Genomic DNA, 25,846 nt, shown 5'->3' with positions numbered 1-25,846 from the left:
GCCGAGCGCGGATTCGGTAATAAAAACAGCTGTCTCTGGTGGTCTCGTGTGTAATTGGGATTGTTAACATGGAGAGCTCCTGGGGGACGCGCCGATGATGACGGCGGCGGTAGGCGAGCTTCTTTTGTGTAAAGCATACAGCAGTGAGCCAAAGTGAGGAAGGGAGAGGGAAAAAAAATGTTAAAAAAAGCAAACAAGTCACCTGAGTTGTCGGAGCTGTGCTCGCTCGGTTTGACTTTTATTTTCACGCGCTGCACTTTTCCGCTGCCGGAGAGCCTTGAAGTCAGAGCTGTGTAGTTTTTGTCTTCTTTCTGAGAGAATTCCACAGAGGTTTGCCTTTAAAAAAATGTTTTTTTTAAGCAAGATGGTGCACCTCCAGCAAAAAAAAAAAAAGTGATAGTCTCAATTACTGTAGATAAGCCATGTCAAATGTATGGCCCGTGGGCAGGAAGTGGCCCGCTGGGGGTCCCATCCGGCCACTGGGGTTGTTCTGCCTGACAAGCACTTTGTAGCTCATTCATACTGTAGATACAGTACCAATGTTGTTTTTGGCGGTGCTTTTCATTTTCGTCTTCAAGGAAACCATGGACTTAAAGACTTGTACGCTCTCATAAGTCACAATTGTTCTCTTTTACTAAAATATGTTATTCGAAACTAGGGCTGTCAAAATTATCGCGCTAAAGGGCGGTATATATTTTTTTTAATTAATCACGTTAAAATATTTGACGCAATTAACGCACATGCCCCGCTCAAACACATTAAAATGACAGCAGAGTGGAATGTCCGCTTGTTACTTGTTTTTTGGTGTAGGGCGCCCTCTGCTGGCGTTTGGGTCCAACTGATTTTATGGCTTTCAGCACAATGAGTGAGCATGGTGTAATTATTGACACCAACAATGGCGAGCTATAAGTTTATTTTTTGATTGAAACTTTTTACAAATTTTAATAAAACGATAGCATTGAGGGGTTTTAATCAGGGCTGTCAAAATTATCGCGTTAACGCAGCCCACCGCTCAAACAGATTAAAATGTTTAAAATTTTGTCGCCTTCTGCTGGCGCTTGTGTGCGACTGATTTTATGTTCTTAAGCACCCATGAGCATTGTGTAATTATTGACATCAACACTGGCGGGCTACTAGTTTATTTTTTTGATTGAAAATTTAACAAATTTTATTAAAACGAAAACATTAAGAGGGGTTTCAATATAAAATTTCTATAACTTGTACTAACATTTATCTTTTAACTACAAGTCTTTCTATCCATGGATCGCTTTAACAGAATGTTAATAATGTTAATGCCATCTTGTTGATTGTTATAATAAACAAATACAGTACTTATGTTTGTACCGTATGTTGAATGTATATATCCGTCTCGTCTCTTACCTTTCCATTCCAACAATAATTTACAGAAAAATATGGCATATTTTATAGATGGTTTGAATTGCGATTACTTACGATTAATTAATTTTTAAGCTGTAATTAACTTGATTAAAAATTTTAATCGTTTGACAGCCCTAGTTTTAATACTAAATCATCCGCTCTCACATTAAATCTGAAATTAACCTAGTCTAATCACCATTTAAATAAAAATCTGTGCTTTTGGGGCTGCTTTGCGTAATCAGCTACTGGCCAACTTGACTTTATACAGTGTAAAATAAACCAACTAATTTTCTGCCATTATTCACGCGATTATAAATTTTAATCGTTTGACAGCCCTATTAGAAACACATATTGCCATTGATTTAAAAATCGAATATGTAGTATCTGTTTTGACCTACGGAGGGAGCCATTTTCAATGCACGCAATGCACGCTTGGGGTGATGACGCAGTTGGGCTCGACTGGGAGAATATAGCTGGGTTAGCTAGCAATTGAAGCTAATATGACCACTGCCATTATTCTGTCACATTCTGCTGCTGGTCAGATTGTTTTGTTGCAGAGCTCCTGACGTCGTACCCATCCGCAGAGATTGAGGTGGGCCAGGGCATAGTCCCCACGCTCCCACCCCTGGTGCTGAAAATGGTCATTACATGTAATTGATTTTCCAATACATTAATTTAAAATTAAGACTTTGCCGGTAAAATGTTGTCTAAAAAAGTTAAGCAAGCAATAAAACAACAAAAATAAATGCAATGAACTAAATAAAATGTTTATTATGGGTCAAAATTAACTCATTTTCTCCCAAAAACGTATAAATACATTCTATTTATAACTGTTTCAGTGTCCTAAAGATGTAATTATATGTCTTTTATATTTTTTTTCCACAAGAGGCACCTCCAGGTTCTGATGCAACTTAGCTCGAAAGCACAATGCTGAAAATCCATTTTAAAGCAATAAAACTGGCCACTGGAGGGCAGTAATGCATTTGGTAAGACCCGCAACCCGATTCAACGGAATGAACGGCCGGGCCGCACGGCTGGGGCGCCGGCAGGAGGACGCCCGGGATGCAAGACGCTGCATGACCAAGCAGAACGATCGGGACCACCAGTGCACCGGACGATGCCGTTGAGTCCGTGCTGCTTGCCGAGCTGAGCGCACGCCGCCGTGCTCGACCGCTCACTTCCCCTGCGACCTTCCAGTGTCCCGCGACTCAGCCGGAAACCGTACGGCCAAACCAGTTCCCCCCCAGGTACACAACTTGCCCCACACGAGTTCCTCAGGCAAACTCCACCACGAGGCAGTGGTCACCACAAAAGAAGGACTCAAAAAAATCTTGAGACAGGCGGCGATGAGGGAAAAGTTTACCCCGGCTGTCGCTGCTACAACAGTCATCTCTCAGTTCAATAGTTTAGTTATGTGTGAATAAATTGTTATTTTGCTATCAAAAGCTCTATTTGTCTTGTTGTTTACGTTTTATATTTTGTAGAAGGAAAACATTATTAAGATGTTTGGGATGTTACAAAAGCAAAAAATAATGTCAAAGTAAAATAAAGTCAAAGTTATGTTTGAAATGTATGCTTTTACAAAAAGCTCAATTTCTCTTTTTTTGTCAGAAATTGAAAAATTGCCCAAACTAAGCTGTTTTCTAATGCTGATTTCTAAAGAATGGAAAAAGATATGAACTAACTTTTTCGTCCTGCTGAAAGAAGAGAGTAATCTTTCTTTTGGTAGGTTCCGTGTTTGTATGGCAATAGATCAGAATTTTCTGTGGGCCTTGCAAAATCAGTCAAAATCCAGTAAAACGGCCGGGAGCGAAGGGGTTTGCACCGATGAAAATGGCTGGGAATGAATGAGTTAATTTTCGAACAGATCATGTGACTAGCACCATAGAGACCGTCATTTGGTTTGCTTTGTCGAAACCACCTAAGGACAGAAGAAACAAGATGGATATACATAGTTTTTTTTCTAAGCTAAGCTTTCAAAAGCGACAACAACTATTGAGTGAGAAACAAGGATAGAATATGTGGACCATGAAATGCCGGAGAGCACTGCCAAAATGGTGAACGGAGTTTCAGTTTGTCCCCTAAAGACGCTAATTGTATAGCAGAACCACAATCGGGGTACCATATTGAAGGGTGTGAGTGACTGGAAAAACTTGGCATTAAATTGGATATCTCTACGGAACGCAAAAATCATTGTCTACTTCTCCCACACACACATAAATGAGATGCCTGCATGTTCGAGCATGGGCTAAGCTACTAACCGAGCATATATCTCATCAGTTAATTTTATTGCTGACACCGCAATTCAGGGTCATCGACATGTTTTACCCCCCACCACAAAAGTCAAACTCCACCTCTGGTCGTACCTGCATCCAATTCCAGCTTATCGACAGTGTCTTTAAACCGATCCTAGGCGGCTTGCCGAGATAATGACTTGCTGCCATTTGACAGATAGTATTCTTCACCCCTTCGTTGCGAGTTGCATCCTTACCTCGTTTTTTGTTTGCTTGTTTGTCTGCCTTGCACCGCGGTTTTCCCCGTTTTATTTTATTTTTATTTTTTTTAATTGATCCCAACCTACTGTTACGAACCCTTGTTTGTCTCCCTTGTTGTGATCGCATGTTTCTTTGCCCATTCAATAAACCCTTTTACGCACTTTGTTATTGTTGTCTGCTTGCTTCCGCATTCGCGGACCATAACAGATTTGTTGGTTTTCATCTAAGGACTTGTTTCTGATTGCAGCTAATAGTATATGCATTGTTTATTGATCTATTGATGTTGAAGAAAATAACATGGTATTTGCGGTGTTAGTTAATGTTACTAAACAATGTTTAGTACAAACGACGATGGCTCCTTTGCTGGGCTGCGGGAGGAGGGATGTGCTGTGCTTAAACTCCCCGCCCGCCCTCCCTCCCGCCCCGGGCTGGATGGGTGGGCACCCGCGTGGCGTCTCCGCTCGTCTGCGTGGCTGTCGTGTGCTTGGTGGGGCTCGCGTGCGACTGGATGTGATAGAGCGCGCTCGGGTGTTGGGTCCCGGTGCCGGGAGCGATTGGGCGGCATAGGGTCGATCACCAATGGGCTTACACTCACAAGGGATTCACACGATTACTGGGTTCTAGATCACAGAGCTGATTTGTGTACACTCTACCCCTTTCAATCACTTAGGGGCCGTTTACTTGGTGACTCTCCGAGAATACGAAAAATTTCAAATTTGCATTTGCGTCTCCATTTGAACAATGTCGTATTTCCGCATGAAAACGATGTAGTATTCATGCCAGGCCCTAGGGGGCAGTGAAGATTTACAGGGCCACAGAGAATGATGCAGTTTGACCCCACCAAGCTCCCTCAGCCCGGAAAAAATTATGCCCGCCCACTCGAAGCAATGTCATTTTTCTTTTGTTCAAAAAGGCTCAAAAATTGAAACTTTCAACATATTTAATTTAAAAATATTATTAAAACAGTAAATTAAAGCCGACATTCTGCCATATTTGCCGTTTTTAATGTTTAGTAGCACCGCTGCGCACGCCCTATGTGACGTGTATGAGTGCTGATGTATACGGTGCGGTCTCGCGCCGCAGGAACCTTTGATTGCATGCCAAGGAAGCCCCCCTCAACCCCCCGCAATCGGATTCTTCCACTTTGGAGGCAGGATTCAGAATTTTTCGTCTTCGCCTTTCATCTTCGCCGACACCATATGTACGCGAGGCGAGTCCGCTACTCAGTCATTGCGTCTGTGTGTCGCAGAGTCGCCATGTAAACTGCCCCTTAGCTTATAGACTGCCCCACCCCCATCCCCCTCTTTCCCTGGTCAACCGGCCCCCCACATGGTGTCAACTGGAAATACATCTAGCTGAGGATAGCACCAACATATTAGTAGTTAGTGTAGACGTTCAATGTATTTCTTGTTGTTGTTTGTGTTTTTCTTTCATCTCGTGTTTCTTTTCTTCTGTTCCCCAATAACCCCTTCCTGTTCGCTGCTTTGTCATATTAGACGATGTATGTTGAATGATCACAATGGGAGTATGTCATACTCTCAATGTGAAACATTAAAACTGTTCAGACCAACCGGGCACTTAGACTTCCATTGTCCGTGTCAAACAGCTGAACAGGACAGGTTTAAAAAAAAAAAAAAAAAACGACCACCGCTGTTCACTTTCACCAAAAGTCCCCTCCCACATACACAAAAAATGGGTTGCCGCTAAACCCTTCACAGTGGGCTGTCGCTAGTTTGAAACGGCCTTTAGTCTTTTGGACAAAAATACTTCTTAGTCATATTCATATTTTAGTCAATTCATTCTTACAGGGGAGTTGGCAACACAGAGAAAGTGACCCCCTTTACTGGCCAACTGTGAACCTAGGGGCAACACAGGCACCAGTCAGTCCTCTCTTGATTTCTGATCACCGATTAGTTGTCGATTACTCAAGTCATCGCGATAACCTATCAAAAAGATATTTGCGAACTGCAAAATTAACTCCTTAATCCCAATTCAATTAGATTTGACATCTACCACTGCCAATGGCACTGATATGTGATTGTTCGCTTTCATTCCTCCCAGTTTAGCCATATTTTTTTCCCCCCACAATAAACGCCTTTTTGTTTTCTTAAAACACATCTTTCGGTAACAAATAAATGTGAGGACTTAATATAGTTAGTTCTTGAATAATACATAACACTATAACGTCAATTCCCAGGAGGATTTAGTAGGATTTTGCACAAAACAAAAGGGATTCGTAGAAAACAGACTTGAAAACACAGAATCTTCTAATAATGGGTGTTATTGTCTCGACTGTTCGATCGTCTCGAGAGGATTTTGTAGGATTTTGAGGCAAAACAACAAAAATGGATTCATTGAAAACAAAGTTTTACAGGGAATCAGCAGTGGATTTTTTTTTTATATGTAACATTTTATGAAATAAAGCTTTTTGTGACTTTTATGACACCTATGATTTTAAGGGCATTTTCAGGTCACTTCCTTGGCTCATTGGATGCTATTGACAACAGGTAGATGAAGAAAGGTGATTTGATTCTTTATCATTGATTTAATATTTTAATTATTATATATTTTATAAAGGCATACACACACACCCCCCTATCTGTCTATCTCTCTCTATACATACACATATATACATATACATACACATATATACATATACACACATATATACACATATACATATACATATATACACACACATATACATATATACACATATATATATATACACATATATATATATATATATATATATATATATATATATGGCGGAAAACACTCAGGTGACCTGAAGTTCTGCTCTGAGAACCCCAATATGGCCAAATTTCAAAATTGTCCTACATGCATGTGTGATACATCATTGGAAGAAAAATTTTTAACAGGAGGGCATTAAAAAAAAAAAAAAAAAAAAAAAAAAAATGAACAGCAAACCCCTATCCGGAGGTGAGAGCACGCAAGAGCAGAATTACAGACGCCATGACTTTGACAAGATATTATCACGTATTTACCTTACTTCGATCCAAAAACTCCATGTAGCATTTATCGCCGAGTGTCAAGACACAGCTGTGAATGGCCAAAGCTGGATTTTTTTTTAGATTCTATGGGTGAAACATGCTAATGTAGCAAGGGTCGTGATGCAGAAATCGCAGACATCAAGGAGTGGTCGAGATTTTCTTTTTCATATATTTACTCTTTAAACGTGTTTTTTTTTTTTTTCCAACTTTTCTTTGTTTGGATCAATTATTTATCATATAACATATTGGAGAAAATGCGACAGTAACAAAAACAAAATTAAGCGATAGTTATGAGGTAGATATCCGTGACTTTTTAACAGACGCCAATTTTTTCATTGTGACATAATTTGTTTAAAAGTTGAAAATATGAGTGAATTTTTTTTTTTAAGTTTTTTTTTTTTTTAAACGAAATATGAGACATCAACTAATGACTAAGCTAAAAATGACATTTTGAATAATAAATACGATTACTTACCTTCTTTTTATGGCTAGGTTGAAACAAAAGTGGTTCTGCGACATCTGTAAACGGGGGTTTCCAGGGTAAAACGAACAAATTAACAATAGTTCGGGGACTTAATGCGCTTGAATCTGCTATGGCAGCATATAGACATATTGTTCTATCAAACACAACGGTTGTTTTGGCTTAAAATATAGTTTATTTCAAAGAGGGGTGCAAGAAGAGAAACTGCTTTTTCAGACTTGTCTGTGTTTTCCGCCATATACATATACAGTATACACACATCTAATATATATATATATATATATATATATATATATATATATATATATATATATATATTAGGGCTGTCAAAATTATCGCGTTAACGGGCGTTATTTTTTTGATTAATCACGTTAAAATATGCAATTAACGCACTCCCCCCGCTCAGACAGATTTAAATGACAGTACAGTGAACTGCTTGTTAATTGTGTTTCATGGAGTTTTGCCGCCCTCAGCTGGGGCTTGGGTGCGACTGATTTTATAGGCTTCAGCACCCATGAGCATTGTGTAAGTAATTATTGACATCAACAATGGCAGGCTACTAGTTTATTTTTTTGATTGAAAATTTTACAAATTTTATTAAAACGAAAACATTAAGAGGGGTTTTAATATGAAATTTCTATAACTTGTACTCACATTTTTCTTTTAAGAACTACAAGTCCTTCTATCCATGGATCGCTTTAATGAAAGAATGTTAATAATGTTAATGCCATCTTGTTGATTTATTGTTATAATAAACAAATAGTCCTTATGTACTGTATCTTGAATGCATATATCCATCTTGTGTCTTATCTTTCCATTCCAACAATAATTTATAGAAAAATATGGCATATTTTATAGATGGTTTGAAATGCGATTAATTGTGATTAATTACGATTAATACATTTTTAAGCTGTAATTAACTCGATTAAAAATTTGAATCGCTTGACAGCCCTAATATATATATATTATATTGTATACAGCATATACTAGTATATAGTATATACATATATCTTTACGTATACACACCCAAGATAGGATATACAGTATATATTATATTATATATTATATTTTGGGGAGGCAGTGAATAATCACATGGATGAATTTGAAAATTTGCAATTAATGACCTTAATTTGTTGCAATTAATTAAGATGACTTACAGAAAATGATACATTTTATTAGTTTGTTTTGACAGCACTATTAACTGTCTTTTTATATAATTACATTTCTTAACCCCCTGCTGTCATTGACGGCGATAGACGTCCATTATTTGACTAAAAACCAAGAATAATCTATGTGGAAGGCCTACTTCCTATTTTATGTGCATCACCATGCTATATCCTTTGGAAAATAGGCCCATATTCATCCTCATTTTATTGATAAAATTCTCATTCAATAAATCTACAAAACACATTTTTTTGTGCAAAATCCAACTCCATCCTCCTGGGAATACTCTCCACACAATTCTTGCAACTGCTGCACACACATACACACACACAAAAAGCAAATGTTCCCCAAATCCTACTTCAAAAGCATCACACGCAGGTGTACATTTGTCTTATTTTTCCAACGCCAATGAAAATTTCATACAGGTGATTTAGCGTCTGGTGAAAAGTAAATGCGTTCTTTCAAGTTTTATGAGCGAGGCGGGCGTACATATACGTGCATGTACGTCAAAAGCGGGAGGGGCACGCCTGCAGCGCCCCCTGCCTCACCGGGGGAGGCCACATTAAACACACACCTCCCGTGTTTTTGCATGCATGCCGCTCTTCCACATATATGATGCATAAATTACACAAATGAGCTGCGGGCTAATTACATCATTATTTGATGTTTTAATATAGAATGACAACCTGCTGTCATATGTTTTTTTGATGATTCCATTTGCTAGTTTGAATTTTAACACCTCTATTGTATATATTTCTTTGTAGATTCATGCATAAGTGACCAATCTACTGCTAATAATAAATGACATTGGATGTTATTTGATTTTATCATGTACTCGCTAAATTATAAGACCATGTTACTTCTAAAAATGCATTCAATTATATTATTGTGGCATTTTTCTTTTGTGTCTTCATTCATCCATTGCTGCCATTGACGCTGATAGATGTGCAATCCACTTGGACTGTGATTATTTTTAGTGTGTTATTACACAGTAATTACACAATTATACTATGTTCTCATTAACTAATTGTCTGCTTTGACGGCGATAGATGTGCAAACCATTTGGACTGTGTGAGAATTGCAGTGATTATTTTTAGTGCGATATTACACAGTAATTACACAATACACTATGTTTGTCGTGATTGATTGTCTGCCATTGACGGCAATAGATGTGAAATCAATTTGGACTGTGTGAGAACGGCAGTGATTATTTTCAGTGCGTTATTACACAGTAATTACACAATAATTAAACAATAATTACACAGTGCTTGTTCTGATTGTCTGCCATTGACACTGATGTGCAATCCATTTGCACAGTGAGAGGACAGCAGTGATTTTTTAAGTGCGTTATTACACAGTAATTACACAATAATTATACAATGTTTTTCTGATTAACTAATTGTCTGCGATTGATGGCGATAGATGTGCAATGCATTTGCACTGTGAGAGGACAGCAGTGATTTTGAGTGCATTATTACACAGTAATTACTCAATAATTATACAATAATTCAATTTTAATTGTATAGGCCTAAATCACAACAAGGTTGTCTCAAAGGGCTTTGCAGAGGCAATATGATACACAGTCAGAAACAGCAAATCAAGTAAACAAAGATGAATAAATAAAGTTCAAGTCCTGGGCATCCCCCATCCTTGGATCCTCCATGGATGGATGGTCTGAATTACACAATGTTTTTTTCTGATTAACTAATTGTCTACCATTGATGGCGATAGATGTGCAATGCATTTGGACTCTGAGAACAGCAGTTATTATTTTTATGTGTTATTACACAGTAATTACACAATAAATACACAATTCTTGTTGTGATTCACTAATTGTTAACCTTGGATATAGATTTCCCATTCATTTTGACTGGGAGAGGTTGACAGCGAACCATTGCTGTCAGCCCTCCTAGTGAAAAAAAAAATTGGACATATATCAACGTCAGTTATTTTTATGCGTTATTACACAGTAATTACACAATAATTACACAATTCTTGTGATTCACTAATTGTTAACCTTGGATATAGATTTCCCATTCATTTTGACTGGGAGAGGTTGACAGCTAAACATTGCTGTAAGCCCTCCTAGTCAAAAAAATTGGACATATATCAACGTCAGTGGCAGGGAATGAAATAATGAGTACGTTTTTTTTTTAGTTTGGGAAAAACTTATTGAATTTCCCAATGTTTCCATAATTTAAATAATTGATAATCAAATTGATAATGAGTATTTTAATGGTCGATGAAGCATTTCGACATTGATGACTGAAAATATTGAAATAGACACACATTTTTTTAAAACAGTAATCTTTTAGAAAGTTATTTTGTAGTTGACGTGTTGAAAAAAAACACTGAATGCTATCTTACTTAAATTATTTTTAATAAGAATTTTAAAAAATAAACAATTGAGATAAACAGTCACCTGCAATGAGGTAATAACATACTTTTATCTAAATGTAGTTTATTTACGTATAGACATACTTATACCACATACACACATACTGTATATGTATTTGTACATACATAATGCACATATTATTCAACTTCCATTGCAGTATAGTATTATGGTACGTTTATTTTATCTTATTATCAAATCAAATTTAAAAATGTAAAATCAACAATTACATTTGCCTATAATACATTTAAGTCTTTATAGCAGTGGAGGTTGAACCATTCTGTACAAAAAGAAAATTTTATCTATGTTTTTTTGAGACTTAACTGTTATTCCAAAACGAATTTTATCACATTTAATGACAACAACAATATTGTATAGCTACTGCTGGATCGAAAACGTCATACCTCGAGTGTGAGCACAACGTTGAGCTTTGGTCAATCCTCCATGCGCATGCGCAGAATCCCCCCCCGCGGCGTCAACGATGCGGTGCCTAATGAAGAATAATAAATCATGAAAAAGGGGTGGAAGCTGGAGCAGGTGTGTGTGCGTGCGTGTGTGTGATGGAGAGAGAGAGAGAGCGCGCGAGAGAAAGTGGGCGGGGACCGCAGAGTCAGTTTGCCCTCCGCCTCAGAGCGTCGCCACTTCGGGTCCCAGCAGCATTCGGCATCGTGGTGGAGCCTCGGAACCGAACATCATCTGGAAACTTTATATTCCGTTCGAAAAAAAATCTTGGCAAACGAACGGCAATTTTTGGTGCTATTTTTTTCATTTTGAACATTTTTCCCTCAAGAAGGAGTCACTTTATATTTTTCTGGATTTTTTTTCCTCCCTTTTTTTTTTTTTTTTTTTCCTACGAATGGAAAAAACGAGCTCCGTCCGACTAACCGAAATAGTCTCTCGCTAACTTTTTTGTTTTGTTCATTGATCCAAATCCCAAGAAAGCATCTCGGGAGGCGGAGTCAAGCCTTTCCCCCCCAATTTGTTGTTGTTAAAAAGGGGGCGCACGCTCGCCTCGCTCGGACGCCGCCACCATGATGATGATGTCTCTGAGCAGCAAGCAGCCCTTCTCCGCCATGGCGCACGCCAGCCTGGCCGAAGCCAAGTACTCGTCGCTGCACTCCGGATCGGGCGGTTCCACGTCGTCGTCTTCGTCCTCGGCCACGTCCAACGCGGTGTCTTCCTCTTCGGCGTCCTCTTCCTCGGCCTCCTCGTGCGCCTCCTCCCGCCACAGCAGCATCATCAGCACCAGCACGGAGGCGATGCGGCGCGCGTGCCTCCCCACGCCACCGGTACGTGTAGCACCTCACCCCCCCTCCCCGCGTGATGAATTTTTATGACCTTGTTTTTTTTTTTTTTTTTTTGAAATGTTGTAAAGTGGAGCGAGTTGGCCAATTCCCAACTGACAGCCGTCATGCGCGCGTTCCGTTTGCCGTTGCAGAGCAATATATTCGGCGGCTTGGACGAGAGTCTGCTGGCCCGGGCTGAGGCGCTCGCCGCGGTGGACATCGTCTCGCAGAGCAAGAGCCACCTGCACCACCACCACCCGCCGCCGCACCACAGCCCCTTCAAGCCGGACGCCACCTACCACACCATGAACACGCTTCCGTGCACGTCGTCGTCGTCGTCCGCCGCCTCGTCGTCGGTGCCCATCTCGCACCCGTCGGCGCTGGGGGGCGGAGGAGGCGGAGGAACGGGGGGCCACGGCCACCATCACCACCACCACCACCACCATCACCACCACCAGCCGCACCAGGCGCTGGAGGGCGACCTTCTGGAACACATCACGCCGGGCCTGGCGCTGGGCGCCATGGCCGGGCCGGACGTGTCCACGCCGGGGGCGCACATGGCCGGCATGAACCACATGCACCAGGCGGCGCTCAGCATGGCGCACGCCCACGGGCTTCCTCCGCACATGGGCGGCATGAGCGACGTGGACGCCGACCCGCGCGACCTGGAGGCCTTCGCCGAGCGCTTCAAGCAGCGGCGCATCAAGCTGGGCGTGACGCAGGCCGACGTGGGCTCGGCCTTGGCCTCCCTCAAAATCCCCGGCGTGGGCTCTCTCAGTCAGAGCACCATCTGCAGGTTCGAGTCCCTGACGCTCTCGCACAACAACATGATCGCGCTCAAGCCCATCCTGCAGGCCTGGCTGGAGGAGGCCGAAAAGTCGCACCGGGAGAAGCTCAACAAACCCGAGCTCTTCAACGGCGCCGAGAAGAAACGCAAACGCACCTCCATCGCGGCTCCCGAGAAGCGCTCGCTCGAGGCCTACTTCGCCATCCAACCGCGGCCGTCCTCCGAGAAAATCGCCGCTATCGCCGAGAAGCTGGACCTCAAGAAGAACGTGGTGCGCGTCTGGTTTTGCAACCAGCGGCAGAAACAAAAACGGATGAAGTACTCAGCCTGCGTTTGAACTTGACAAACTTTCCTACATTTCCTCCCAAAAACAACCCGATGAAAAACACTCCTTTTTCCATTCGTTTGTACATAAGAAGAAAAAAAGGACTGCGCGTGGAGAAGAAGGAGCGTGCAAGTAAGACTTTCGATATAGATTTGCAATTTGCAAAAAAACAGCACTTGTTTGGTGACGGAATTGTTGCGAAGACGTCAGAATGACTGCCAAATATTCTTTGTAAATGCGTCATTTACACTTTCGTTTTCGTGTCTAAACGTGCAATTTATTGGTATGAAATCCACTTTTTTCCGGGGGGAAAAATGACTAAAAGTCATCAGGGATCCCCAAATTTTGATGAAAATGTTTTGTCCCCCACTGTTTACAATCCATGATCTTGCTCCTTATGAACTATTTATGGAGTGAGGTCATGTTTACTTCATTACATATTTATCGGGACCCCCCTTTTTTCCTTTACCCCTCAACATTTTAAGGTGATACAATCGATATAAATATATAGAGAGATATTATTTCACCCCTGCTATTTATGGATTGATTTGTATAAATATATGCGTCGTTTTTTGCTTGTACCAATCACCTCGTTTGTTTACTTTGAAGTGTAAATAACAAAAATGTCATCAATTGCACATTTATTCGTATTTTTTCCTGATTTCTGTATTTGCTGTTTTAGCGCCAGTATTTTCTGTATGATGTAATGTTTATTTATTTCCAACCCAAAAAAAAAAAAATTAATTATAACTTTTTAATCATTTATGGATTTTGAGTTCACAATTGCAGTGTGTGTTTCATTAAAAGAACAAACTGACATTTGGAAGGGAGACGGGAAAAAAACCCTCCAGACATGCTAATGTTATTTTCGATTATGAATTCATCTGTTTATTTATTGATAAGGTAGGAGGAGGAAACGCTTTACGGCAACACAGCAGTGTGCATGCACAACTCCTACAATAAAACCAATAAATCCATCATTGGGCTCCCATCATACGCTGGCATTTTGGAATATTGTTTTTTATTTTTCAAAAAAATGACGTGATTGACGCCCCACAGCTTGTGCTTACCTGAGAGCAAATGCTAATATTCTATTAGAGGCTTAATCAGGAGGCCTGGGAGGCTCCCCGGAGCGCTTGGGGGGGTTGGGGGGGCTTGCCAGATGTCAGCACGCCAGAAAAACAGCTCGCCTGCCAGAAAAAAAGAAAAAAAAAAATCGTCAACCTTTGCACACTTTGAAGGATCTACACGAGGATTAGGAAGGAGTTTGAATCCGAGCGTGGCCTGCGGAAGACGTTACAAGCGCTTTGCATGCTGGGCAATTTATTGGGGACACCTGACAAAGTGACATTTTGGAAAAGGGACTTTATTTTATTTTTAGTCAAAATTATTTTTGTGCATTTAAGAGTTCAGATTAAAAAATAAAAAACCTCCATATATCTGTTTATAATGCAAATTCACAACATGTATAGAAAGACACGCACGTATAATTTTGCATGAATAAATGTAGATTTTTGAAATATTTTTTCCAGCAATTACTTTTAAGGACAAATTGGTGATTATTTGTTATATGCTATGAACAAATCATTTTTATTATGCTTTACTATGAGGAAAATCTACAGTCAATCAATGTCATATGTTACTTTTATGCACACTTATAACAATACTATTATTATATGCATCCAATTTGTGCATTTAAGAACATTTAAGACATGTCAAAGTGCTCATGCAACTGCCATAATATATTTTGTGCAAGAGTTCAAATTGCACTTTTCACGATCACTTGAGTGAGCAAAAATTTGCACAGGCAGAAAAAATATTGCTTTAAAAATATATGGCAGAAAACACTCAAGTGACTTGAAGTTCCTCTCCGAGACTCCGAGATTTGGCCAAATTTCAAAATTGTCCTATATGCATGTGTGATACATCATTGGAAAGCTTAAAATCTCAATTTTCTGGGGGAAGAAAATTTTTGAACAGGAAGGCGTTAATTTTTTTTTATTTTTTATTTTTTTAAACAGCAAAACTAACTGGAGGTGAAAGCACGCGAGAGCAGAATTAAAGACGCCATGATTTTAACGAGATATTATCGCGTACACACCTTGTTTCGATCCAAAAACTCCATGTAGCATGTATCACCGAGTGTCAAGACTCAGCTATGAATGGTCACAGCCGAATTTTGGGGGGATTTTATGGGTGGAACATGGTAATATAACAAGGGTCGCGATGCATAAATCGCAGACATCAAGGAGTGGTCAAGATTTTCTTTTTCATATATCTACCCTTTTAAACGTCCCCCCCCAATTTTTTCTTTGTCTGGATTGATTATTTATCATCCAACATGTCAGGAAAATGTGACAGCAACAAAAAAATTTAAAAAATAAAAAATACAATTAAGCGATAGTTGTGAGGTAGATATCGTGACTTATTTACAGACACCATTTTTTTTCATTGTGACGTAATTTGTTTAAAAGTTTACAATATGCAAGTGAATAATTTTTTAAGTCGTTTTTTTTTTTTTAAACGAAAAATTAGACCTCAATAATGATTCTAAGCTAAAAATTACATTTCGATTAATATGGTAAATGTAATTATTTCCAATCTATTTATGGCTGAGATGAAACAAAAGCGGTTGCGCGACGTCTGTAAACGGGGCTTTCCAGGGTAAAACGGACAAATTAAAAATACTTCGGGGGCTTAATACGCCATGAATCTGCTATGGCAGCATATAGAAATATTGTTCTATTTTGTATATATTGTACCATTTTTTCCCCATTGTGACGTAATTTGTTTAAAAGTTTAAAATATGCGAGTAAATAATTTTTAAAGTTTTTTTTTTTTTTTTAACTAAATATTAGACATCATTCTAAGTTAAAAAAGACAGACATTTCGAATCATAAATATAATTACTTACCTTCTTTTTATGACTAGGTTGAAAAAAAAAAGTGGTTGCGCGAGGTGTGTAAATGGGTGTTTCCAGGGTAAAACGGACAAATTAAAATTTGTGCTTTGCTTAATGTGCCATGAATCTGCTATGGCAACATGTAGACATATTGTTCTATCCAACACAACAGTTCTTTAATTGGCTTCGAATACAGCAGTTTATTTTATAGAGGGGTGCAAGAGCAGAAACTGCTTTTTCAGCCTTGTCTGTGTTTTCTGCCATATAGCTTTAAATCAAATTCAATCAGTCAGGCACAATACACTAATGATAAACATAATGTGAAATCAGGTAGAAAAAAATAATTTGTACTTAAAATTCAAAAATGTCTTTTTCACAGTTGCAGCACTACATTTACTTTATGTATAGCTGTATAATGCCAACTAACAAGCCTATCCTATACCTAAAAGTTGTAACCCAAAATCTAACTTTCATTTTTAAACATACTGAGCACAACCTAAAACGCCAGAACATAACACACACGTTTCCCTGAAAACTGAGTGGCAACGTATAAGCATTAAATCTTTAAAAGGTCAATCGTTTAATCCAGTGCAACTCACACCATGCACGCAATATCCATAATTTATCACCAATGTACAATAAAGCCCTGAAAAACTTTTTTTAAAAAATGTAGTCAGTTGTTGTCTCCCTAATAGACACGTTGAGTGATGTCACCAACAAGCAGACATGCAGCCGTCAATGAAAAGGCGCTCCTGGTCCTCCCTAAACGATCCTTTCACTTAATACGCTAATAAGGGTGGAATTATTCAATTATACACGGAATTATGAAAAGAAGATCATTATGAAGCGCCACTTAAGGAGTCATTAGCGACGGCGCTTAATTACTGCTGGTCAGGGAGGGCTTTGGAGAGTGTGTATGTGCATGCGTCTCATCGGGATGGGAAATTAACAATGATGACAAGCTGCATGCTTGCTGCTTTGGCGGCAATGTGACGGCTGGGAATCCACGCGACACGCACATTTTCTGTCTCGTACAAAGACAAAAAGAGATGTTGTGAAAAGTCCAAGTTTTCACGAAAAGAAAATAAATGAAAAAAAAAAAAGTTTTTTTTTTAATTGTACACTTTCCTAAAAAGAAGAAACACTAGTGTACACACTATAGGAAAGAGTGCTTATGTTGACTTTATTACTACAAAAAAAAATAGTTTAGACAAATATACAGTAGTTTCTTGTATCCTGACATAGAAGACAAATTATTATTGTAACAATTGCCAAAAAAGAAGAACATATATTGCTGTACTGCATATTCAACTGCCATTGACAGCTGGCATGGACAGATCACGTTTTACTGCAAAAGACGACGATAGATGTCCAAATTAATTTCACTGCAGGGCTGGCAGCTATCAAATTTGCACCGACCGACTCAAAAAAAAATGTTTTACTTGAACATATTTGACTGCCATTGGCAGTTGTCAACATCAATTCCCATATCAGCTGGGATGGCTGGCATTGACGAATCATGTTTCAATGCCATTGACGGCGACAGACGTCCAAACCAACTTGACTGGGGGGCTGGCAGCGATCACATTTGCACATGCAGACTCCGGGGGGAAAAAAAGTTTTAATTGTACTAGGGGTGTCAAACGATTAACATTTTTAATCGAGTTAATTACAGCTTAAAAATTAATTAATCGTAATTAATCGCAATTCAAACGAAATATGCCATATTTTTCTGTAAATTATTGTTGGAATGGAAAGATAAGACACAAGATGGATATATACATTCAACATACGGTACATAAGTACTGTATTTCTTTATTATAACAAATCAACAAGATGGCATTACCATTATTATCATTCTATTAAAGCGATCCATAGATAGAAAGACTTGTAGTTCTTAAAAGATAAATATTAGTACAAGTTATAGAAATTTTATATTAAAACCCCTCTCCATGTTTTCGTTTTAATAAAATTTGTAAAATTTTCAATCAAAAAATAAACTAGTAGCTCGCCATTGTTGATGTCAATAATTACTTACACCATGCTCATGGGTGCTGAAGCCTATAAAATCAGTCGCACCCAAGCACCAGCAGAGGGCGGCAAAACTCCGAAAAACACAAAAAGTACACCTTTCACTGTGCTGTCATTTTAATCTGTTTGAGCGGGGCATTTGTGCGTTAATTGCGTCAAATATTTTAACGGGATTAATTTAAAAAATGAATTACCGCTCGTTAACGCGATAATTTTGACAGCCCTAAATTATACGTATGTAACTGCCATTGACATTTATCAACATCAATTCGATATACAATAGCTGGCATTGGCTGATCATGTTTCACGGCCATTGACGGCAATAGACGTCCAAACCAATTTGACTGGAGGGATGGCAGCAAACAAATTTGTGCAGACTCAGAAAAAAAAATTGTACTTGTACATATTTAACTGCCATTGACAGTAATAAACATCAATTCCATTTTAATGACTGCCATTGAGTGATAATGTTTTACTGCCATTGACGACCACAGACGTCCAAACCAATTTGACTGGAGGGCTGACAGCGATCAAATTTGTACATACACAAAAAGCTTGTCTGCCATTGACACTTATAAACATCAATTCCAGATGGCTGGCATTGACTGATCATGTTTTACTGCCATTGACGGCGATAGACGTCCAAACCAATTTGACTGGAGGGATGGCAGAAATCAGATTTGTACAAACTAAAAAAAAAAAATAATTGTACATATTTAACTGCCACTGACAGTAATAAACATCAATTCCAGATCAACTACAATGGCTGGCATTGACTGATCAGATTATACTGCCATTGACGACAATAGATGTCCAAACCAATTTGACTGGAGGGCTTGCAGCGACCAAATTTGTACATATTTAACTGCCATTGACGGTTATAAATATCAATTCCATTTCAATGACTGGCATTGACTGATCATGTTTCACTGCCATTGACGACGATATACGTCCAAACCAATTTGACTTTGGGGCTGGCAGCGATCAAATTTCACAGAATCCGAAAAAAAATGGTTGCACTAATATATATTTAATTGCCATTGACAACAATAACCACTGGCATTAATTGATAATGTTTTACTTCTATTGACGGATATGGACGTCCAATCCAATTTGACTTTGGAGCTGGCAGCGATCAAATTTGCACAGACAGAATTTTTTTTTGTACATGTAGTGTATATTTAACTGCCATTGACAGTAATAAACATCAATTCCGTATCCACTGGAATGGCTGACTTGAGTGATCATGTTTCACTGCCATTGACGGCGATAGACGTCGAATACAATTTGACTGGGTTTGGACGTCTATCACCGTCAAAGGCAGCCAATAAGTTAACATGTTCATTATTACTATTATTTTAGAATTGAAAAAAATGTAAGTGCAGGCCCCTCCGCCCTATGCCATATACGCGAATTGACTACAACGCATGCGCACTGCATGCGAACCCGCTGACATAACATACATCAGGGGAAAAAAACCCAGCCATGTTTCCTTTGGTCATAATTACGCCTTCTCCACTTTTTTTAAATTTTATTTTATTTTTACTATTTTCGCCACAATATAACCCCCTTCTTTCAAACCCACACATACGCACACACACTCTCACAGGGGCTAGTGATGAAATTTTAATGAAGTCAGGGACTGCCTTGGGGAGCCACGAGTGGAATATTTTAACTGTACATTTACGCCGAGCGTCTGCCTTCCTTTCAAAAGAAGAAGAAGAAAAGAGACGTCGCAGGAATTAGACGTCGCCCTAAAAATAATCAATCTGATTTGTCAACTCGAACACGTGGCCTCCGCGGTTGTTGTTAGCATTTTTGGTGAAATATTAATAACAGCGTTAATATTAATGTGTCAGTTAGTGTGTTAAGTGTTTACCCCCCTACATCCCTTTTTTTCCGACGCACATACGAACGAACGGACGATGAAATTGTTAAAAAAAAAAAAAAAAAGTAAAAATAAAAAAAAATTGGACAATTTTTTTTTTATTATTATTATAATTATTATTACAGTTTTAAAGGTGAAAAATTAATGTAGGAAAATATATAAAATTTGCGTGGTATTATATTGCCATATATTCCAAACGAACTGTGTTTGACAACAGAGAAAGACACATTTCCAATGAATTATTAATAATAATTTCGATTCTGAAATCCCCCAAAACATTTTTCAAAAACAATCATCGTATGTGACCACCTGCTCGCGCGTGCGCAGACGACTCCTGACTCCTCTGCTTTAAAGATTAATGAGTTCGATGCTTTTAAACACATGAAAGAAATCACAGGAGGATTTCCCATATTACAAAAAAATAAAAAATGAAATTATTACTATTATTATTATTATTATTAAATTGTGTGAAACAGTATGATATAGCCGAGTCCTCATTAAAAAAAAAAAAAATAGCCCGAGGGCGAGATTGGATGTTGTATAAAAGCAGTGACGTCACGAAAATAATGACAATGTGACGTTTTCCAATCAAACGTTGCACGGTTTTTGCTATATTCAGGAAATTTGATATTCTGGTGTAAATTTTCATAGTAATTATGGCCCATTTCATCATATTATATATTTTATTTATTTATTTATGTATTTTTAAAGAAAAACATTTTTTTTTGGCTAGAATTTTCTCTTAAAAATTGTAGGACGCAAGCAGCACTGATCTTCTTCATTAATTCATTAAAAACGCAATTTTTTAATAACTGTTGCTATTGCAAGAATCTAATAATACAATTTGGCTTGAAAACAACTGCACAATGACAATGTGCAAAATATGAAATGACAAATTAAAACAGTTTAAAACCCCATTTTAACTGACACCACACACCTGGCGCACTGTACCCCCAAAATCGACTCACTTTTTAATATAATTATGATAATTAACTCATTAGCTGCCATTGACAAACCTAAGTTGTTCTAGTTTATCACTAGTAGACATCCAGTCCATTTGAACTGGGATTGTGGCAACGAATGAACCCTCCAAATTCAATTGAATTGGACGTCTATCGCAGTCATTGGCACTGAAAAAGGATCATTGGCAGTGAAAAAGTTAAAGATGGATTAATCTGTTAAATAATTTTGTGATTAATAAATGGCTTGGGTATCAATTGCTGTTGTTGGCAGTGAACGAGTTAATTACAGATTCATCGGCTGACAAATTTTGCGATTAAACTAATTTTGCGATTAATCTATGAATACGAACACTGCAAGTACAAATGGATTGGGCATTTATCACCCATAGATTTTATAAAGATATTGACAGGTCAGAGTCAACCTTCACTGCGCCACGGCTTCCAGTAGGGGGCCATCCCACAATCCGCTTCAGTTATTCGCAGTGACACACGCAGCGATCCAACGCCGGATTTAAGTTGGAAAAAGTACGAAAGCTGGATCGCATACAAACACGAAGGATTGTCTCAGGAGTGATTGGTTCGAGGATTAGAGGTAATTATTATATTTTTCGTTTTTTTAAAAGAATTTTACCCGGAAAAGCTGTTTACGTATGGCGGCCACTACATTGACTAACAGACGAGCATCGTACTTCGACATATTTAGGTAAAATAAATGCTAACTGCCTGTTTTTTTTTTTTTGTGCTCTTTTAACAATGAATCGGGACTGTTTTACGTCCATATCTATAAAAGAATTCAGGCGTTTAAGAATTTGTTCACAAGAATTTTCAACGTAAAAAGCTCTTTGTTGTAAGGCTGCCGCTACATTTACGAAAAGACTAGCATAGTACTTCGACATATTTACGTAAAATAATTGCCAACTGCATGTTTGTTTTTTTTTTGCTTTTAACCAAGACTAGAGTGTTTTACGTCCATATCTATAAAGAATTTGGGGATTTAAGCATTAATTCACAAGAATTTTTAATCGGAAAAGCTCCGTTTACATAAGGCGGCCACTAGCTACATTTCCTAACAGACTAACATTGTACGTCGACATATTTACGTAAAATAAATGCTATCTGCATGTTTGTTTGTTTTTTGCTCCAGCCAAGAATCAGGACTGTTTTAAGTCCATATTTATAAAAGAATTAAGGCGTTTAGGCATTTATTCACAAGAATTTTCAACATAAAAAATGTTGTAATTCTGCCGCTACATTGACTAACAGACTAGCATCGTACTTTTACATATTTACGTAAAATAAATGCCAACTGTACTTTTTTTGCTTTTACCAAGAATCGAGACTGTTTTACATCCATATCTATAAAGAATTCGGGGATTTAAGCATTTATTCACAAGAATTTTTACTGGAAAAGCTCTGTTTACATAAGGCGGCCGCGAGCTAAATTTACTAAAAGACAAGCATTGTACTTCGACATATTTACGTAAAATAAATCCTAACTGCACGTTTTTTTGGTGTGTGCTTTTAACCAAGAATCCAAACTATTTTGTGTCCATATCTATAAAGAATTCAGTTATTTAAGCATTTATTCACAAGAATTTTCACTGGAAAAGCTGTTTATATAAGGTGGCCACTAGCTAACAGACTAACATTGTACTTCGACATATTTACTTAAAATAAATGCTAACTGCATGTTTTTTTTTTTTTTTGCTTTTAACCAAGAATCAAGACTGTTTTATGTCCATATCTATAAGGAATTCGGGGATTCAGGCATTTATTCACAATAATTTTCACCGAAAAAGCTCTGTTTAGAATAGGCGGCCGCTAGCTACATTTACTAACAGACTAGCATTGTACTTCGACACATTTCCGTAAAATAAATCCTAACCGCACGTTGTTTTTTTTGCTTTTAACCAAGAATCGAGACTGTTTAGCATCCATATCTATAGAGAATTCGGGGATTTAAGCATTTATTCACAATATTTTTTACCGGAAAAGCTCTGTTTACATGAGGTGGCCACTAGCTACATTTACTAACAGACTAGCATTGTACTTAAACATATTATTTTTAAAATAAATGCTAACTGCAGGGTTTTTTTTTTTTTTTTTTTGCTTTTAACCAAGAATCGAGACTTACGTGCAAATCTATGAAGAATTCGGGGATTTAAGCATTTATTCACAATTTTCACCGAAAAAGCTCTGTTTACATAAGGCGGCCACTAGCTACATTTACTAACAGACTAGCATTGTACTCCGACATATTTTTAAAAATGCTAAATCCCTTTTTTGGGGGCATTTAACCAAGAATCGAGACTTCATAAACTATTGACATCACAAAGGAAACTGGACCGATTCGTAGGGGGCCTATTTTCAAAAATTTCAAATTCAAATATTTTCAAAACCAAAGCTGCTACCGACCTAAAACCAAAACAGGCACCTACCATAGTCATATACGAGTCTCCATGAGCAGCGGCATGAAAAAAATTCAAAGTCGTTCCCATTTAAAATCTCGATTAATTTTCTACCGTATATAAGTATAACACAACTTAAAATGGCTATAAAAGTCTCTGATTTTGCACTAGATGCACAAAAATCACCAAATGCAGAGATAATCACCTATATTTTCAAGATCAATAGCAATATTTAAAATACCATAAGTTTTTGACCAAAAATAGCAACTTAATTTTATTTACTTCAAGTTTTCAACAGCTAATACAGTAAATCACTCATTTTAACATCAGAAACTTAATACTTGAGGAAATCATGCAGAATCAATTATAAATAAATTGTAAATAGATTATTAATAAATTCTATATACAATCATATATAGAATTAGAAAGAAAAAATACATCATTATAGAATAGAGTAGCCCTTTAATATCATTATACACTATATACTATTAGCAAATGAGGCTAGCGGCCGCCTGACATAAACAGAGCTTTTCTGGCGAAAATTTGTGAATAAATGCTTAAATCCTCGACTTCTTCATAGATATGGACGTATAACAGTCTTGATTCTTGGTTGAAAAAAAAAGAAACCGTGCAGTTAGCGTTTATTTTAGGCACATACGTCGAAGTACAATGCTACTCTGTTAGCGAATGAGGCTAGTGGCTGCCTGACGTAAACAGAGCTTTCTGGCAAAAATTCTGGTGAATACATGCTTAAATCCCTGAATTCTGTATATAGACATAAAACAGTCTTGATTCTTGGTTAAAATAAAAAAAAAAAAACACACACAACAACGTGCAGTTAGCGTTTATTTTACGTAAATATGTTGAAGTACAATGCTAGTCTGTTAGTTAATGTAGCCAGTGGCCGTCTGATGTAAACAGAGCTTTTTCTGGTGAAAATTCTTGTGAATAAATGCTTAAATTCCCGAATTCTTCATAGATATGGACGTCAAACAGTCTTGATTCTTGGTTAAAAGCAAAAAAACCACGCAGTTAGCGTTTATTTTACGTACATATGTCGAAGTACAATGCTACTCTGTTAGCGAATGCGGCTAGCGGCCGCCTGACGTAAACAGAGCTTTTCTGTCGAAAATTCTTGTGAATAAATGCTTAAATCCCTGAATTCTTGATATACACATAAAACAGTCTAGATTCTAGGTTAAAAAAAAAACAAAACAAAAAAACGTGCAGTTAGCGTTTATTTTACGTAAATATGTTGAAATACAATGCTAGTCTGTTAGTGAATGTAGCTAGCGGCCGCCTGACATATATGGAGCTTTTCTGGTGAAAATTCTTGTGAATAAATGCTTAAATCCCTGAATTCTTGATATACACATAAAACAGTCTCGATTCTTGGTTAAAAGCCCCCCCCCAAAAAAAAAACACAAACGTGCCGTTAGCTTTTATTTTACGTAAATATGTTAAGTACAATGCTAGTCTGTTAATGAATGTAGCTAGCGGCCGCCTGATGTAAACAGAGCTTTTCCGGTAAAAATTCTTGTGAATAAATGCTTAAATCCCCGAATTCTTTGTAGATATGGACGTTAAACAGTCTCGATTCTTAGTTAAAAGCAAAAAAAAAAAAACGTTCAGTTAGCCTTTGTTTTACGTAAATATGGCGAACTACGATGCCAATGCAATAGCCGCTAATTTCTCCCATTGATATTTTTCACAACGTTTCAAAATACATGCATGGTACGAAAAATATCATAATTACCTTGAAACCTCGAACAAATCACTCCTGAGACACATCTTTCTGTGTGTATGCTGTACAGCTTCGTACTTTTTCAACAGAAATTCGGCGTTAGATTGCTGCGTGCGTTTGCGAATAGCTCCTCTTGATGTGGGCGGCCCCCTACTTGAACGCGAGGTGCAGTGCATGACCGATCTGGGCCGTCAATACATTATGAAGTCTATGAGCATGAATTAATCTGTCGACTAATTCCGCGATTAATCTAATTTTGGGATTAATCTACGAATTCTAACATTGCGGTACAAATGAATTGGGCATCTTTAGGCACGGAAACATTATCACTTGCAGTGAACAAGTTAAACACGGGTGTGTAGACTTTTCCAACCAGTTTCGCCCTTTCACCATCAAATATTTAACAACAAAGTGATCTCACACTCCATGTTCTAGTGTATGTATGTGTGACGGTGGCTCGGACAAGCAGGTTCTGTTGCGGCTCTATTAATCATCGGCCCGGCGCGCGCTGTTTTTCACACACGCGCGCACACACCCAGTTTATACAGAGCGGGATCATTTACATAAAGTCCTTAAGGCAAATAACT

General features: G+C 38.1%; 1 protein-coding gene and 1 long non-coding RNA gene across 2 annotated transcripts in view; one reads left to right on the top strand and one right to left on the bottom strand.

Moving 5' to 3' along the window:
* Positions 1 to 201: 201 nt before the first annotated feature.
* The window catches only part of LOC130920532 (uncharacterized), a 63,297-nt gene continuing 37,652 nt past the window's right edge, over positions 202 to 25,846 (bottom strand). The window contains exons 3-5 of the long non-coding RNA XR_009064157.1: positions 14,395 to 14,514; positions 11,331 to 11,416; positions 202 to 311 (exon numbers count right to left, since the gene is read on the bottom strand). This is a non-coding gene — a long non-coding RNA (uncharacterized LOC130920532). The remainder of the gene's footprint in view (positions 312 to 11,330; positions 11,417 to 14,394; positions 14,515 to 25,846) is intronic.
* pou4f2 (POU class 4 homeobox 2) lies at positions 11,546 to 16,882 on the top strand. Its single transcript, XM_057843833.1, has 2 exons — positions 11,546 to 12,215; positions 12,365 to 16,882. The coding sequence occupies exons 1-2, from the start codon at positions 11,958 to 11,960 to the stop codon at positions 13,334 to 13,336; spliced, it is 1,230 nt and encodes a 409-aa protein (XP_057699816.1). The 5' UTR covers positions 11,546 to 11,957; the 3' UTR covers positions 13,337 to 16,882.

This window comes from Corythoichthys intestinalis, chromosome 8 (assembly GCF_030265065.1).
Source record: "Corythoichthys intestinalis isolate RoL2023-P3 chromosome 8, ASM3026506v1, whole genome shotgun sequence".
Lineage (NCBI taxonomy): Eukaryota > Metazoa > Chordata > Actinopteri > Syngnathiformes > Syngnathidae > Corythoichthys > Corythoichthys intestinalis.
Note: the sequence above shows the minus strand (reverse complement) of the source record. Positions and strands in the feature narration are given on the sequence as shown.